At 36.4% G+C, this 19,662-nt stretch overlaps 1 protein-coding gene across 1 annotated transcript in view; it reads left to right on the top strand.

The window, feature by feature from the left end:
- The window catches only part of LOC122792361 (D-beta-hydroxybutyrate dehydrogenase, mitochondrial-like), a 124,663-nt gene that overhangs the window by 76,582 nt on the left and 28,419 nt on the right, over nucleotides 1-19,662 (top strand). Inside the window, exon 3 of the mRNA XM_044060151.1 lies at nucleotides 19,017-19,150. Within this exon, the coding sequence (XP_043916086.1) occupies nucleotides 19,017-19,150 (134 nt within the window). The remainder of the gene's footprint in view (nucleotides 1-19,016; nucleotides 19,151-19,662) is intronic.

Raw genomic sequence — 19,662 nt, 5'->3', positions numbered from 1 at the left:
TGGCCCAAACTGAGTTAATAAGCCCCCATCTTGGCAATATACATTTATTTCGCCAATTTTAAAACCTAATAAAGATCCAACTAGATGTACTTCATATCGGCCCATCTCATTACTTAATGTTGATTATAAAATGTTTATGAGTATTTTTGCTGATAGATTGAAGACAATCATTCCGGCATTATAGATATAGATCAGACAGGCTTCATTGTAAATAGAAATACTTTTGATAATATAAGAAGAACTTTAACATTAATTGATTTTGCAAATAGGAAAAAGAAAGATTTAACACTTATTAGTCTTGATATAAGTTCAGCATTTGATTCAGTAAGTTGGGACTATCTGTTTACCTTACTGAAGTGCACAAACTTCTCAGATGCATTTGTAAATCTAATTGAGCATTTATATAAAGGAACGTTGGCTTATATTAAGGTAGGAACATATGTTTCACAAAAATACCCATTCTTAAAGGTACAAAACAAGGATGTCCACTTTCTCCACTATTATTCACTTTAGTAATGGAGCCTTGGGCTAATTTGATCAGAAACAGTACTGACATAGAGGGTTTTGAAATAGATGAAAATACAACATCCAAAATTCAACTTTTTGCAGATGATGTTCTAATTACATCAGCAGGATCTAATTCTTCTATGCAGTCTCTATTTGATAAAATGATGAATTTTAAAAGTATTTCTGGTTTAATATTCAATGAAGAAAAAACTAAAATACTACCTATATATATATATATATATATATATATATATATATATATATATATATATACGAAAAAATATTCTCATTAGTAATTTTACTAAATATGTACCCAATTCAGGTCAGATAACTTATTTAGGTATAATACTATCTAAAGATATTAAATATATTATATATAATAATTATAATACCTGTTTTCATAATATACAAAATCTTTTTAATACCTGAAATAATATGTTTTTTACTATGGAGGAGAGACTTACAATTATTAAAATGATAATATTCCCCAAGATTTTATACTTAATACAATCAATAATACTTCCACCTACAAAAATAATTATCAAGAAACTGAATACACTAATGTTAAATTTCCTATGGGCACCTAATAGACCTAGGATTGCATTAAAGAAACATACTAATAGCTGGTCTCAAGGGGGTATTTCTTTTCCAGACTTTAATTTATATACTATTTCTTCTATTGTAAAAGTTATTACTTTATTAATAGATCAGTCATATGTCGCAGAATGGAAAGATTATTGGGAGCTAATTAGTATGCACTTCATGAAAATCTCCTTAACACATAAAAATATGATTGTAAATAACTCCATGTTATGGTTACTAAAGGAATTTTGTACTTCACCTATTACACCTAAACATATGGTTTGTTACCCATTAAATATTATTATTAGCTATCGTAACTTTATATTTATGCACCCTAAGTATAGGGAATGGAATTTTATTATATTCCCTATAATGTATACTCAGGGTATGCTTTTGTTATCTACTTCTGAAGGAACTCATTTAGCTATAGATAATGATCTAAAGTACTGGTATCAGTTGATATCTGATAATAAAGTTAAAAATCTAGATTTCTTAAAACAAGAATTTGATCTAAGAGAAACTTGCTGGTTAGAGGTTAGAGGTTCAGACCTTTAGACAACATCTCATTGATAGAATAATCTAATGTCTATAACAGTTAAAGAATCTATTCCAACACTGATTGATTACTTGATATTAAATTTACAACATAAAGTTTCTGATAAAGGTAAACATTCATACATACATAAAATTATCAGACAAGAAACTTTTTACAGTGTAGATACATACTGGAATTATTTCACTTCTATTAATGGGGACCAACCAAATCAACAAGATAAACAATATATATTGGAATCTGCCTATAGAACTACGTCTTCCATTGTCTGGAGACTTTATACATGGAAATTTTTACATAGATCTTTTTATACACCTTTGATGATGAGTAAAATAAATAATAAAGATAATCTATGTAAGAGATGTAATGTAGAAATTAATGCTGACTGGGCTCATATGTTTTATGACTGTATAAAATTGAAAGAATACTGGAAATCAGTTAATGAATTTTGCAGGCTCTTTTTACAGATAATTTCATTATTTCTAAATCTCTTATATTATTCAACACACCTGTACCTCAAAGTGTTAAAAAGGTTAAGCTTCCCTTGTTATGGTCCATTTTAGCAGTGGCTAGGAAAATAATAACCAGAAATTGGATTTCAGATACACCTCCTTCGTTCAATGAATTTAAAAATGTTATGAATATAGTGTGCCATATGGAAATAAACACAATTAGGTCAAGAACAACAAGAAAAACATCTTATTATATTGTATGGGATAATTTACAAAATTTGTTAAAAAAATCCTAATTTCAATAGCATGGTATTTTAGTTTAATTAATTGATCTGATTGTAGTGGATGTCTTTGTAAATACTTTAGTTGTTTTGTTGAATGTTATAATCATATCTATTTTTAATTACTTGTATAAAATTGTTATGATATTTCTCTTGTATGTTAAAACAATAAACCTGTTTTAAAAAAAAAGAAATCTAACAACCACTCATGAATTCAAATCAGCACTCAAACTATACCTACTCAACAACTTAACTTGTAACTGTACCTCTTAACCCTTGCTCTGACATGGCACATCTCTCTGCTGAGATCTTTGCTTACTAACATTCTTTTTTCCTGTGACTCTCCTACAGTGACTGTCCACTGCTCAAACTCAATTTGACTTTTTGGCAACAGCCTAAACTCCCACTAATGCCTCACTCTTACTTCACTCTACTATTACCTACTAACTGCTGATCCTCTGTCTCAAACTACTAATCCCTCTTACTGAACCTGTGATCATCTTATCTAGTGCTCTCTAAGTATGAAAATGAGACTTAGTTATTGTTATGCTATTGTTAATTTAGTGTACTTAGAGTATTTTATGCTTCAAGGAATTATGAAATGCTTGACATACTGTACTGTATCACCTCGTATGTACTCTTTGTTAGTGTAGTTATTTTTTATGTTATATTTACTTGTGTGTTTTGTGGAGCTTTTCTCCCTGGGCCTCAGCTGAAAAAGGGTTTTCGCTCAGTCAGACACTCCCAGTCAACAAATGTCGAATAAATAAATAAAGTGATAGTGCCATTTCACACAACACCATTTACAATAGTCCAGCTTTGAAACAGACACTCATTAAAGTGCATGTAGATGTGGTGCTTCCCAGAGTTAACGAAGGAATCGTGCCTGATTAAATTACCTTAACAACAATAACGAATGCTGTAGTGGATGTCAATGAATGTAAGACTGATGTCAAAGTGTGAGTGTGTGTGTGTGTGTGTGTGTGTGTGTGTGTGTGTGTGTGTGTGTGTGTGTGTGTGTTTAAATATGTCACTTGCATGGCATTGAACCATATGCCTGTGTCTAGGGAGGGTCAAACAGTGAACAAAGGAATTCTGGGGAAGGACATTTTATAAGGGGTGTGGGGTTTGAAGGTTCATAGGTGTTTACTAGGCTAACAACCCTAAGGGCCTTTTAAAGCCTAGCCATGCATCCTAAATCTCTGACAAGTTCTGATCCCTTTATAAGTGTTAGCATGGGCCTGGAAGATGAATTATTTACAGGCAGGGGCGGCCCGTGCTATCGGGCTGCCGGACTGCAGCCCCCTCAACCAAAAAAAAAAAGAAAGAAAAAAGAAAAAAAATATTTTTAAAATTCGCGGACTCCGCGCATGCGCAGTAGTCCAGACTACTGCGAGTCTACTGCGCATGCTCGCGGCAGTCCGGCAATCCAGGTAGGGGAACATAGGAGAAGTCTGTGCACTTTTAAAGTGCACAGACTCGCTGGGAAAACGTCGGGACGGACTGCAACAGCAGCAGTCAGCGTCGGGACTGTGGAGTAGGGTTTGGATCAAGGGAATCTCGGGACTATGGAGTATTGGCGGGCATTTGGATTAACGTTATGGGAATGGGCAGCAAGGACAGGTAAGTGTGTTATTTATTTTAGTCTAGAATGGTAGGGAAGTGTGTGAATGAATATTTGAATGGCCTGGTGTGTGTGTTTATTGTTTAGTAGGGAAGTGTGTGAATGAATATTTGAATGGCCTGGTGTGTGTGTTTATTGTTTAGTAGGGAAGTGTGTGAATGAATATTTGAATGGCCTGGTGTGTGTGTTTATTGTTTAGTAGGAAAGTGTGTGAATGAATATTTGAATGGCCTGGTGTGTGTGTTTATTGTTTAGTAGGGAAGTGTGTGAATGAATATTTGAATGGCCTGGTGTGTGTGTTTATTGTTTAGTAGGGAAGTGTGTGAATGAATATTTGAATGGCCTGGTGTGTGTGTTTATTGTTTAGTAGGGAAGTGTGTGAATGAATATTTGAATGGCCTGGTGTGTGTGTTTATTGTTTAGTAGGGAAGTGTGTGAATGAATATTTGAATGGCCTGGTGTGTGTGTTTATTGTTTTGTAGGCAAGTGTGTGAATGAATATTTGAATGGCCTGGTGTGTGTGTTTATTGTTTAGTAGGGAAGTGTGTGAATGAATATTTGAATGGCCTGGTGTGTGTGTTTATTGTTTAGTAGGGAAGTGTGTGAATGAATATTTGAATGGCCTGGTGTGTGTTTATTGTTTAGTAGGGAAGTGTGTGAATGAATATTTGAATGGCCTGGTGTGTGTGTTTATTGTTTAGTAGGGAAGTGTGTGAATGAATATTTGAATGGCCTGGTGTGTGTGTTTATTGTTTAGTAGGGAAGTGTGTGAATGAATATGTGAATGGCCTGGTGTGTGTCTTCATTGTTTAGCAGGGAAGTGTGAATGAATATTTGAATGGCCTGGTGTGTGTGTTTATTGTTTAGTAGGGAAGTGTGTGAATGAATATTTGAATGGCCTGGTGTGTGTGTTTATTGTTTAGTAGGGAAGTGTGTGAATGAATATTTGAATGGCCTGGTGTGTGTGTTTATTATTTAGTAGGGAAGTGTGTGAATGAATATTTGAATGGCCTGGTGTGTGTGTTTATTGTTTAGTAGGGAAGTGTGTGAATGAATATTTGAATGGCCTGGTGTGTGTGTTTATTGTTTAGTAGGGAAGTGTGTGAATGAATATTTGAATGGCCTGGTGTGTGTGTTTATTGTTTAGTAGGAAGTGTGTGAATGAATATTTGAATGGCCTGGTGTGTGTGTTTATTGTTTAGTAGGGAAGTGTGTGAATATTTGAATGGCCTGGTGTGTGTGTTTATTGTTTAGTAGGGAAGTGTGTGAATGAATATTTGAATGGCCTGGTGTGTGTGTTTATTGTTTAGTAGGGTGGGTGTGTGTGTGTGTTTGAGAAAATGCCCCAGGTGCTCATGGTGGTGTGGTAGGGAATACCTCAGGCTTGAACCCTGTACCCTGTATGCAGGTGTTAAAGACTTGAGTTCCCTACCCACCACCATTTGTAAAAAAATTGCAGATTTTTGCCTCATATTTGATCTGATCTGTTCCTCATAATATCTGTGGTTTGTAAATGTTTTAATGCTTGATATTTTATGGTGTAGTAGTAGCATTGTTGCCTCACTGCTGCAGGTTCTCAGGTTTGATTCTTGGCTGGGGTTCCTTCTTTGTGGGGTCTGTATCTTCTCCCTGTGTTTGTGTGGGTTTGCTTTTGTGTCCTCCCATGTTAAAAAGACATGTCTGCATTATTTCTTCCTGGGCCTCTGCTGAAAATTGTTTTTTTGTTCCAAGTCAGACTGTCCTGATTAACAAATGTTAAATAAAATTGACAGGCATTTGAATTTCAGACTTCAGGTTTCTGAATGTTTAATTCCTTGCATAATTGATGGTGCAATGGTAGTATTGTTGCCTCACAGCTATAGGTTTTCTGGTTTGATTCTTGGTTGGGGTGGCTTCTGTGTGGAGTCTGCATCTCCTCCCTGTGTTTGTGTGGATTTGCTCTGGTGCCCTGCCATTTTACAAAGACGTGTCTGCAGTATTAATCCCTGCGTCTCTGCTGAAAATTGGCTTTGTTCCGTCCGCAGTAAAATTGACCGGCATTTGAATTTCAAACTTCATGTTCTTCAGAATACATAGTAGCACAACCTTTTTTTCTAGCAATTTTCTACGTTTATAAGATGAATATTTTAAATTTGTCCCTATTTTTGGGACTGTATTCCTCCATTATTGGCTTCGTCCAGGTTTTGTGCTAAGGTTGACAGCTATGGCAAGAACTGAATTCACTGAATATGTTTGAGGGCTGTATTCCCTCATTACTGGGTTTGTCCAGGTGTTTTGTACTAAGAGGTTGACAGCTATGGTGAGAACTGAATTCACTAAATGATAGCCATTTAAGTTTCAGTCTTCCTCTCTTTTACAAAGCAGCTGATGTGGCGTAGTGGTATGTTACTCTGACTGTTTTTTGCTCAGGGACCTTGGCAGTAAAATATATGGTGGCAACACAACATTTTATTCTAGCAACTTTCCAAGATTATACAAGCAATGTTTAATGTGTCCCTGGTTTTTGGGCTTTTGACCGCCCCATGCAGTTGAGTATTGAGTAGATTTTACAAGGAGCTGAGAGCTGCAGGGGAATAGAAGTTTACTGCTATGCCTAGTTAATACTATAGCACAACAGGTTGTGTACTTGCTTTTGAGGCAGAAGGCTGTGGGTTCTACTCCCACAAGGGGTGGATGCTGCCATACTCAGAATGTTCTCCTTGGTGAAGACACTAACTATGAGTTCGTTATCAGTTTGCCATCCATTTCCTCTTGCAATATTATTACTAGCTTATCATTTTTTTAATGTAGTATAGGCAATTTATTCCTGAGGGGCAACAGACACTTTATTTTTCGATGAAACCATGAAATATAAAGGTGATTGCTAGCAGCAACCGCTTCATTAGTTACATATTTCTTTAATGCGGATTTAGATGACTTACTTCAGAGATTGTGCATATTTACTGATAATGGACTCTAGAATTGTGCATATTTACTGATAAAGGTGGACTGTAGAATTGTGCATATTTACTGATAATGGTGGACTGTAGAATTGTGCATATTTACTAATAATGGTGGACTGTGGAATTGTGCATATTTACTAATAATGGTGGACTGTAGAATTGTGTATATTTACTAATAATGGTGGACTGTGGAAGTCTGAGTAGACTTTTTATGATAAATGTTCTCAACTGGGCAGTTTTGCCATTATGGGTGCATATGGTTTGTTTCATTGCTTACTGGAAAAATGTTCAAAACTAATTTAAAACACCCTCTAACAAGTGTACTGTATTGTACAAGGAATATAATTTTAGTACAATGAGGAAGGTGTATCAAAGAGCACATGTATGTTTCATATGCAAGGGGCCTATGATTCAAAACAGCCCAAAATTAATCTTTATCTGCCACTGGCAAAATGTATTTTCTTTGAATGTGGGTTTCAATGCTGTTTCAATGAATGTGAGTTTCAAGGGCAGAGAAGTTTTAATGCTAAGTTTTCATTGTGAGACTGCATTGCTTTGTTTAACAGATGACTTGGTGTTTGTGCTGTAAAATACAAAATAAAACTTTCAAATGAAGTCCAACTTATCATAGAAGTAAAGCAGTATGCACATTAGTGTTTATGGTAAATGGAGTGAAATAGCCAAGTAATGGTTCATTGGAATGGCTGCAGAGGCTCCATTCAACCATTATTTTGTCAGGGGGGAAGGGCAGCAAACTCAGACAGGCCCAGCTGAACTATACCTCCCAACTGTCCAGATTTTCAAAGAATGAATAGATTTTGCTTCTTATTTTTAGTTTGTTCATAAAATTTGTAGTTTTAATTCCTAAATGATTTGCCAGAAGTCACTAAATAATAAGTTTCAGACTTCATAACCTTCAGAAAAATGCATGTTAAAGTAAGAGCTGTTCTATCAACTGTCTCAATTTATACAAGAGCAATTTTTAGTACTGTTTATATGTGCCCCCAATATATTTGGCCTTGTTCAGATTTACTGCATTAACAGGTTGAGAGGTACATACAAATAAATTGCTTTATAGAATTAGGCATAGCCAACCTCTCAACTGTCCCCAATTTTTGGCTCAAAATGTTGCTCTTCCTCCTAATAATCCCTCCGTAAAATAGCAATTTTGGAAGAAAACATGGAGGGTTTACAATTAAGAAATAACTGTAATAATCAAAGTTATCGATTACTTGAAATGCATGTAGATTCTTTTATTTTGTCAGTTGCTCAAGGTAGCAGTACTAATATTAAAGTGTCCCTTCTTTGACAGGTAGCAGCTGTATTGTGTGTCTATTTTATATTTTTGCATCACATTTTTGGTCCATTTTTCATAAAATTGTGTTTTTTGGCAAATTAGTGACAAATCACTAAAGACTGAAGTTAGAAAATGACAGACATTTGAGTTTCAGATTTTATACCCTTCAGAAAATTCATACTAATGCAAGACCTATTCTATTATCTTTCTAAGTTTATTAGAGCAATATTTAAAAATTGTCCTTATTGTTGGGCCTTTGTCCCACTTCTGTGTATGGCTTTGTCCAGATTTCTTGCTCTTGAGGTTGAGAGGTATGACAAATAAAATGTGTCAGGACCATCACAGTCAACCAGAGAGATTTCAAATTGTGACATGCTTGTTGCACCCCACTCCCCCATGTAGTGACTCTGGATGTGTCCAAGCAAGGCAAGGAGTAGTTGTATCTACCTTGGATGGGGAGGACACACTGCATAAGTACTACAGTGGCTTTTCATCTGTCCTTGATTTTGCAGAATGGTCTGGTTTCTGTCATATTTTTGTACTGTTGATTTATGCTTATTACTCAGTGCCTGTTGCTCTGTGTTTAAGTAGCAATGCTTTAATGACCATAAGGTAAGCTTGTCTGACATCGTAAGATGCAAGTAAGCTTTAATAAGCATAATGTTAAAGAATTGCCAACATTGAAAGCCTTTCTGTTGTTGCCATGCAGAGAATACTTGACTAGATAATGTATAAGCCTTGGGTATTAAAGGACAGGATTCCATTATTTTAAAACCTCATTACACTTGTTGGAGACTTCCAGTCATCTCTACAGACTTTACCGTAAACTAAACAGAATGCCAATCATGTGTGGTCCATAACCTGTACAGTAATCTTTTAAGCAATGTATCTTGAGCTTGTTTCTTGCTTGCTTTTCATTTTTACTTTTATCATGTTTTCCCCATGAAACAAGTTGTCAGGCAGCAGGTCATTTTGGATAAGAAACATTTTACAAGTGGGGCATCACATAGATTTCTACTTTCAGCATGTTACTTGGTACTTTAATAAAGCTGAATATATTATAATTAGAACTGCAGTGCAAGGAGAAGTGGTTTGAGTTGAGTGCTTGTGGTTTTCTTATGCTTGATTTTGACTGGCATTCCAGTAATGTATTTAAAAAGTAATTTATTTTTTCATGCCTCACAACCTTTTGTTTCCATCTAGATATTAAGTAAGCTGTCATGCAGCCAATGCATTGAAATATTTTTATTCTTCTACACTTATTTTTGTCTTGATTGGACTTTCATAATGATGGTTTGCCACCCAGGGCAGCGTATTTAATTAAAGTTAGCTTTTTGTGGTTTTGTGCATAGCTCCTCCCCTTTATGGTTGACCACACCCCTTCCCCTTGACCCCACCCATTCAGCTGTCTCCTGCAGCCCCCCTGTGATTTGAAGTCACCAGCCGCTACTGTTTACAGGTTACCTGTGTCCATTAGAGACATAGGTGCCAAACCAGGGATGAATGTCTGGTTTCCCATCCAATTGTCCAAGTTGCACTTGAATTGGGTTAAGAGTTCCAGTATCATATGTTGTTGTATGGCTATGGAACATAATTGAGGAAAACTGTGCATGGCATTAACTGCAGCTAATAACCAGATATGTAATGTGGAAAGGTGGCTGTGGCCATTGGTAAGTGAATACCACAACACACTATATACACCAAATGACTGACAATATTTCCTCAGAGATGATGAGTAGTGGCTTGGACACCAAATGAAGGCAATATGTTGAAAAATTCACTGGCTTGGGATAATGAAGTATTATTTGAGGCTCTACTTACACTTGGCATATATGTCTTTTGGGCAAAGGGCTGCAAGCAAGCATGCATCTCTTTTGATTCTATTTTTAAGTAATGCAGTTCAACTAAGTCCTACATATATCTTGGTCTCTTGAAAAGGACCATAATTTGCTAATAAGGGAGCAGATCATATGGAGACCACAGTCTGCAGCATTGCGGGCAGTGGCTCTGATGGCAATTCCTAACATAAGCAAGTGGGCTGCTACTGCTAATATAAGCAATGGTCCTGCTGTACTCTGCAAATCATGGTGTTCAAAATGGATATGCATAGAGGTACAGCATACTCATTTTATTCAATAGTGAGTCATTCTAGCACCTGTTTTTTTTTTTCATTGGTATAATCCATGTGGCACATTTGCATGGCTTTCCTCATTTCAAGTCATTATGCAGTCATTTATTGTAGTGCATACCATGCTATTGTTACCATTGCATGGCTGTTCCCCATGGTAAAGCTAACCCTAACAGTACACATTATGATACTAAAAGTCCTTTCCCTTAGCAGTACTACCAAGGCAACACTTGACCTTGGTTTTATATTTGGGGTTTATGATATAGGATCTTTTTAGAGGGATATAATTATTACATACTTTGTTATTCAGTATTACGAGTTTTCAGTATTTTGCACTTTCATTGTTTCTTAGATGTTTTCAGGTATGAGTTTGAGTTTTAGATATTGCATGATATAATCATATCTATGTATCTATCTATCTATCTATCCATCTATCTATCTATCTATCTATCTATCTATCTATCTATCTATCTATCTATCTATCTATCTATCTATCTATCTATCTATCTATCTATCTATCTGTTTATCTATCTATCTATCTATCTATCTATCTATCTATCTATCTATCTATCTATCTGTCTATCTATCTATCCATCTATCTATCTATCTATCCATCTATCAATCTATCTATCGGCGTTGGTGGTGTGGCCACTTGCTCCCCACATAGGTGTGTAGGAAGTCTTGATCCCCTGCAATAAATGCTTTTTTTTGGGTGGGGGAATGATTTTCAGTGAATTGATTTCATGGAGTTGCTCCTTTAGGGATTTGCCACATGACAACTCATACTGGAAACGTGTTGGTCTGACTTGCCTGACTTGAATTATCGGTTATTATTGCTGAAGGAAATGAATGATTTCCCTAATATGGAAATGATCTGGAAAGATGCATATAAAATGTATCCTATCTCAGATTTATATATCAGTAATGTGTGCTTCTTCTGATGCTTACCTGTCTCCCTACAAGCCAGCTGTAACGGGAAACTATCTACACCAAACTGTATAGTCTGTGGAGACAACTCATTTGCAGATACACTTTATACTTTTTCGGCCTATAAATCAGTTTTATCCTATATAGTACTATATGACTGATGATTTTAAAAAGTGCATGCTTTTCAAGGGTAAGCATGATTGTAATGTTTACTTGGTATATCTGCTTCACATCTGTAAACTTTGTTTGTGTCAAGTAATTTGTAGTGTAATCTTAAGCTCTGCTATATGAAATACTGACTCAAGATAATGGTCTTCTGTCTGCAAGGAACTTTTTCTTTATGTTGAATTCCAAATTGTATATACCTTAATTTTATAGTTTCCAAAACAATAAAATCAGATTGTTTAAAGAGATTTAGATGTGGTGGGTATGTAGGAACTGCAAATCAGTGGTATGTGAAGGGAAGGTAGAGGACAAAAGCTTGAGATTACATGTAGTATAGGAGTCCCTATAATTTGCAGATTGGTTGAGCATGTGTGACATGACCTAGAATCTGCTTGGTTTAGATGAGCATGAAGTGACATAGGAGATGAAAGGTTAATAATTCTGAATTACAACAGTGAATGCACAAGAAATCAGATCTTATTCCTCTGTCATGTCGCAACCGTGTCTTAAGAAAAAATGTAAATCCAAATTCAGCAGAAGGGAAAAGAGGCAGCAATGTCTTGAACCACAGAAGGAAATGTGAAAGTAAATACACGGATTATATACTTCATAGATATGGTGTTTGTGCTTACTTCTAAAAGGATCAGTGTGGGCTGACAAGAAGGTTTTTATCTCAACAGTCAGTAAGGGCAGAGAAAATGAGGACAGAAAAGCAAAAAAGACAAAGGAAAAAGTAAGTTTCACACAAGGTGGGGACAATGAGAGAATATGCATTCTGGAAATGAAAGTAGACAGATGAGTATAACATGAGTGGAAACTACTCAAAAGCATGCAAATGAAATGTAGTGTGTGTGTGTATATATATATATATTTATATATATATATATATATATATATATATATATATAGTTATTCATATACCAGTATATACCAGTGATACTACACATGCAGTGCATGTTAGAGCTCCAGGATCACAAAGGAATGAGAAAGCAAAGGGATGAAGGTAAGGCCTACAGATCTGAGGATGCATTCAAAGCGAAAGCAGCAGAAGGGGGAGAAGGGGATAGTGGATAAACAAGTAAGGAGAGCTAGGTAGTGGGGGAGCAGTAGAAGGGAAATAAGGGCAGCAGTAGAAGAGGTGAAAAGAAAGTGAGAGAATAGCAGTAAGAAGGAGAGGGAAGACGAGAGAAGGAAATTAAGAAAGAAAGAGGAGATGGGAAACATGGGGCAGGCCAAGAAGTGGTATCTTAAGGGGCATGATGATGGTCTAAGTTAAGTATTGACATAGCATCCAATATGGACTACCATCAGGCATTTAGGTGTCCAAGGGTAGAAGGATTCATGTTGGACTTAGGAGAGCAAAGTATAGTGATGAATAGAAGAAAGAAGAAGTGATGAGGTGGGGGAGGTAGAATTGAAATTGTGCCATGGAATTCATGGGTCCTGTTGACTCCGTTATGAAGGAAAAGCCTTTGCTGGAATGGAATGTGGGAAAGAAGGACAAGAGGTGCGAGTACAAGAGACAAAACTTTAAGAAAAGGAAGGGATAAGTTCATTGGTAAGGAGTTATTGGTAGTGAAAGCAGATGATGTATGGAGAAGGCTAGGGTGTTTTTCATGAAGGGTATTTGATTTGTGCTGAAGGAAATTATTAGAAGTGCGCTTAGAAAAAGTTATACGGGAAATGTAGTTATGAAGGAGGTGAAGAATGTAAAATGGTCATGGTAGAAATCTAGGTGGAAAAGGCTTTTATAGGTATTTCTTTGAATGGATGGGAGGGGATGAAGATGGTACTTTAGATGGATCTAATGATGGATGAGAATTATAACATGACACTGAACCTGAACAGGTTTTGGCTATTTGGAAAAGTTGGGAGTAAAAGGAAGGTAAAAGATGAATTGAAATTGAAAAAAGAAGGCAGTTAGAAGGACATTAAGAGGGAATGGTGTCCAGAAGCCAGGGGCGGTATCTATTCCTGGGATGGTATGGAGAAGATGATTAGACTAGACAAGTTTCTAGGGCAGAAGGAATGGTTGGCAACGTGGTTGGAGCAAATGGATGAGGTAAAATACGGGTAAAAGGATGACAGATGATGCCACAGTGATCATTAAAGTGATGAGGGGGCAGAAGCAGGTAGAAGAGTCAATGGTTGTTCACTGTAACAGCTGATCATGTGAAAGAACAGAAAGAGGAGAGGTGGATGAGGAATGACTGAAATGGTAGGAATGGATGAAGGCTGCAAGGCAATAAAGGCAAATGGGTGAGGCATGAAAGAGAGAAAAGACAGAAGAAAGATGCTAGAGGTGTCTAAGAAACAGTAGGAGAATGTAAAGAAAAATAAAGGAAACTGAAGAGGAAAGGAGAAGGGTAGAAAAGCCAGACAAGGATAACGTGAACTGGAAATGGTGAGTGTCAGGCAAGTTGGAGATGAAGTAAAGAAAGCAACCTGATGAGAGCAAATGGGGAAGGAAGAAAGAAAAAAGTACATTTCAAGCAAATCAAGACAGTACAGTAACACGAAAGATCAGTATCAAGAGAAGCCAGGGAAAAGTAGAAAGAAATACTTTGGTGTTTTTTTAAGTAGTTTGACAACAGCTGTTTTATTTATTGAAGACTTTATAATGAAATAGCAAAAATGGCATAAATAAAAGCAAGATGGTGCTATACAAAATATTGTGTAATGGCAAAGAATTGCCAGTAAGGTAATGGGAAACTGAGTATAATATGTGCAAATACCTGTGCATTCGGGAAACAGTAAAGAGTAAAACATTATTTTTGCAGTTATGGGAGGATCAGCTAAATATAAGACCATTATATGAAAATGGATATAATGGTAGATAACAGGAAAGCAGCGTCAACTAAACAAACAGTAATGCTTGACAGATTGGGCATTACAGCTTAATAAAAGGCCATCCAGTGATGCTGTGAGGCCTGACTCGTAGAAGGAGGGCCTCCCCTTCAAGGTCTGTTATTTTCCTTTAGCACCCACTTGTTAGGTATTTTTACACTTAGAAAATGACTTATATGTCAAGTTATTTTGTATTTGCTTTGTTACATATAGCAGACACACCACACGCACACACACACACACACACACACACACACACACACACACACACACACACACACACACACACACACACACACACACACACACACACACACACCTTCTTCACAGGTCATTGGGTGCATATTCCCTGAGCATCAGGTGCCTGAGTCACAAGACACTGAGGATAAAAATGCAGATAACTGTTTACAAGACGCTGAGAATAAAAATGCCAGTAACTGTTTGCCATTGGAAATAAGAGCCAGTGCAGTTTCTATGTGTACATTGACATAGGTACTTTTAGTTTTGAAGATTTCTCACTTCTTCATGTTTGGGAAATGAAAAAATTGGCATATCTATAAGTTCTGTATGTTGTGGTCTTTCTCCAGACTCTGGGGCAGGGATACTGCTCACCTGCAAACAAAATGACTGAAGTTTAAGTTTTTACCATTGTATGTATTAGGTATTTGTGTTCACTGATGTGCTTCATTGGCTTTTTGTCATGTGAGTTTTCGTAGTGGACCTCCAGACACACAAACACACACACACACACACACACACACACACACACACACACACACACACACACACACACACACACACATGCAGAAACACAGACACAGAGTCATACTCATACATAAACCCAGCCACACACATAAGGACACACACACACACACACACACACACACACATGCTTGTGTGACCAATGAAATTGATATAGCCTAATTTTCTGCATCTACTTCCCTCCTGCAAATATCTCCAAGACACCAGACCTGGCAGTAGACAAGTGGATTCACTCTCATTCTTTATAAAAACAACCTTAAACCAGCTATCATTAAACAAGCAAATGCCTCCTCTGATATTGAATCCAACTGGATCCTTCTAAAACTTCCCTCCTGGAAGATCACTCACCATCTAATAGCACTTGCCTATCTTCTTCCTCCAGCCTCTTTTTATCACTTCAGTAGGAAAAAAATATAAAAATATTGTTATTCTAGGTGATTTTAATGTAAACTCCCTATGTCCTCAAGCAATGACATTGCTGAATTCTTAGCCAATAAAAACCTTACACAGTTAGTCAAAGATGCAACTCATCCAAATCTTCAAACCACCAACCACTCCTTCCTGGATCTGCTAATCGCTATCATCCCTACCATCATTTCCAGTACATCTATTCTTCCACCTTCACTAACCTTTCAAATTATCCAACAGCCACCAAAATTGCCCCACCAAACTTGTTACCTTCGGACCTAGATCCACCAATAATACAGACAACCTTAAAAAACACTTAGCAATGTTCAACTAGTCTTCCATTATCAACTTATAGAACCCCAACTTGGCTGCAATAATGCTAACACATACCCTCTTTCAACTTCAAGACAAATTCTTCCCTCTCAAATAGTGTATTTTCCAATACAACAAAACCCGCTGGCTAACCAATGAATTTTGGTCAAACTTAAGAACAATGCGTGGTCTTTGTGGAGACAAAACCCTTCATTAGAAAATCATGCTGCCTTTACCTCTCCGCTTAACCTACTTTAGCAAGCCATGCACAAGCACAAAACCAACTGTTTCAAAATCAAGCAACTTGCTCTTCTAGGCAAACCGAAACATTTTTGGCAGGAAGTAAATATTTTCCCAGGCCAAAATTCACTGATTCCACCTCCTCTCTGATCACCAAGCAGACCTCTCAAGGCCAACATTCAACTGCTGACTTTCTCAAATAATTTAATTACCTCCCTAGTGTCATAACTCTACCTCTTCCCCCAACTCACCAAGCCCCCCCCCCATCTTTTTATCCTCCTATTCTATTTTAAGAAAATTACACTCAAATAACTTGTTTCCCTTATTAAAAAACATACCCCTGGATGCACCCCCTGGTGCAGGCAACCTACTCCCTTGTTTTATATCACTCTACAAAGACTTCTTTGCCACATCTCTTCTACATGTTCATAATCTCTGCTTAATTCAAAATACAATGCCAGACATATGGAAAACTGCTCTGGTTAAACCTCTTCCAAACAGCTTCAGCCAATAAATACCTCCCCTTCTGCCAAGTCTTTCCCCCCCTGCACTTTGTAAAATATTTGGAAAAACTAATCTACAACCAACTGTGCACTTATCTCCAATAGCATCACCTCCTCACTCTTAAACAACATGGGTTCTGTGCTGACCAGGGGACAATGACAACACTATTGTCACTTATAGATGAGATCCTTCTCAACATGCATAAAGGAAACCTTTCAGGAGCTCTCTTCATTGGCCTTACTAAAGCTTTTGATCTAATTGACCACTTCCTGCTCCTTCACTCCCTCCAAGAAATTGGAGTTAGTACCAACACTGTCATGTTTCCAACATTTGTTAACAAATAGGTATTTTAGAGTCACATTAGGCCCACCCCATTCACCAGCACCCCTTACCAGTGGAGTGCCCCAAGGTTCCATACTTGCCCATCTTTTATTTTCAGTCATTCTTAACAAAATACCTTCTGATCTCCCCAACCTTCCTATAACTCTTGAAGCAGATGACATTGTTATTCTTCAGTCTAGTCCCGCTCATTCAACTGTTCAAACCCAGCTTTAGTCTGACCTTCACTCCCTTAGCTCTTGGCAAAACAACCATAAGGTACTCCTAAACCCCTCTAAAACAAAAAGTATGGTATTTGGAATCTTCCAAAGGCTGAGAAAGACTCCTAAAAATATCAACATCACAGATCTAAATGATTGCTAAGAGAAACAACCACATCCTTTAAATACTTAGGTTAATGGCTAGACTTCCAAAGCCACATTGAAACCACCAGACAAAAGATCAGTTCTCTTTTACTCTGGTCCTAGAAACAATCTCCCTTTCTCTCCAGACCAGCTAGAGCTGCATAGACAAAGTCCTCCTTGCTCAACTTGAACACAGGCTCTCCATAATAGCCTCTAAAACAAAAAAATCATCTATTCTACAGTCCATTGAAAAGAAAATCTTCCAATTCATTTCCAATTCCTTACCTCAGGAAGATCACATATGTTTCTGTATTTTTTTGTTTCTGGAGTGTTTTGCATTTCTTCTGAGCTGAGCCTGAAATTAGTCAATACTGATCAGTGTATTACCCCAGTAAACAAAATATAAATAAGTGTGTGTGTGTGTGTATATATATATAATATATATATATATATATATATATATATATATATATATATATATATATATATATATATACACACACACGTTACCCCAGTAAACAAAATATAAATATGTGTGTGTGTGTGTGTGTGTGTGTGTGTGTGTATATATATATATATATATATATATATATATATATATATATATGTATATATATATATAAATGCATATATATATATATATATATATATATATATATATATATATATATATATATATACACACAGATATATAGATATATAAACATATATATATATATATATATATATATATATATATATATATATATATATATATATATATATGCACGTTCTTGTACTGTAGGGGGTCTTGCCTCCCGCACTGGGTGCAGAGATATTGCCCTCCTGCAAAAAATGCTTAAAGTTTGAGGTTTCACCATTGTGTGTTTCAGGCATTTTGGTTCAGGGATGCAGTTCACTGGATTTTTGTCATTTTAGTTTTCAGAGTAGAACCAGCCACACACACAGAGACCTATGCATGCACGCATGCAAAGAAGGAGGCCCACACTCATACACACACACACACACACACACACACACACACACACACACACACACACACACACACACACACTGACATCTTTTATTTCTGTTTTTTTTTTTTTCACCCAGGTCCCTAACTTTGACTCTAATGTTGTTTCAAAAACTGAGTGAAAGAAAGCATTGCCATTTGTAACTTGAGCACTTAAAGAATTGATTGGTCATGGAGAAGCAGTAATCAGTATTTTTGATTGTTTCTCTTTGACATGCAAACAAATGTGTGGAATTAAAATGTTTACTCCCTAGTCAGTGTGCCACCCAATGGGTTACTGGTCATTTTGGAGGTGTGCATGTGTACAGATATCATTGCTTCATGCACAAAGCATGCATGCTCTCGAGATTTATTGACACTTTATAAGGGGGGGGTGCCTTAAAGATGAAAGGGCACCTAAATGTAACAATGACTAACTTGCTCCAATTCGCTACAACTTTTGAAAAGCTCCTTGTGAGAGTCCTAGCAGTAGCTCTATATTTAAACTACAAAATACAGTCAATGAAGTGAATTTTGGCCAATTTCTCCTGGCCAAAACTGACTGATCACACAAATGTCCTATTGTACTAGTACACCTTTTTAAACCAGTGCCTATTTGTAACTCTGCTGTTCAAAGAGAGGCTACAGAGCAAAGACTACATTAAGGAAAGTAGGTTAAAGGCCCTGACATTGTTTACTCCTGTATCTCAGCTAGAAATAAGCATTCCAAAGTCATTCAGTGGATTGTACTTCTTAATATGTTAATGTCTAAGTCTGAATGATGTGTTGCATCACCATTTGTATTTTTTAGGACGGATGGTATTTATGTCCAGTACAAATGCAATAATCACTCCACAGTGTAACAGCATATACTGTGTCACCAAACGTGGATTAGAGGCCTTTTGTGATTCACTGAGGATCGAAATGAAGAAGTTTGGAGTAATCGTAAGTATTAACTCTCACGTTTACATACATAGGGAATGCTTTGCAGCTTAAAACTGTGGAAACAAAGTTCTGAACTGAATTAGAATACAAATGCCTAGAAATGCAACATCTAGCTTTGAAACAAGACTGTTTGCAGGAATTTTTTTTTTGGGGGGGGCAAACAAAACATGCATTACATATACTAGGAAGCATATAACTTAATATGTCTTAAGAAGACAACTATTTTCTCTGTGAATATGTTGTGTCAATGCATCTGTCTGTATCTATATATGATGTACTTATGTGTCTATCTCTGTTCATACGTGTCAATATATATATATATATATATATATATATATATATATATATATATATATATATATATATATATATATATATATGTATAGGAGTGCTACAGAATCCTGAAAGCCCGTTCTAACAAAATCTTTAATTTTTTTGAATGTAGATGACTCAGTAACTTTGAGTAAAAGTGATCAATATCTTTTATGGTCTATTCTGGCTGTAGCCAGAAA

This window comes from Protopterus annectens, chromosome 1.part2, assembly GCF_019279795.1.
Source record: "Protopterus annectens isolate FY-2018-M chromosome 1.part2, PAN1.0, whole genome shotgun sequence".
In the NCBI taxonomy this organism is placed as follows: domain Eukaryota; kingdom Metazoa; phylum Chordata; order Ceratodontiformes; family Protopteridae; genus Protopterus; species Protopterus annectens.
This window is presented reverse-complemented; position numbering and strand designations above follow the sequence as displayed.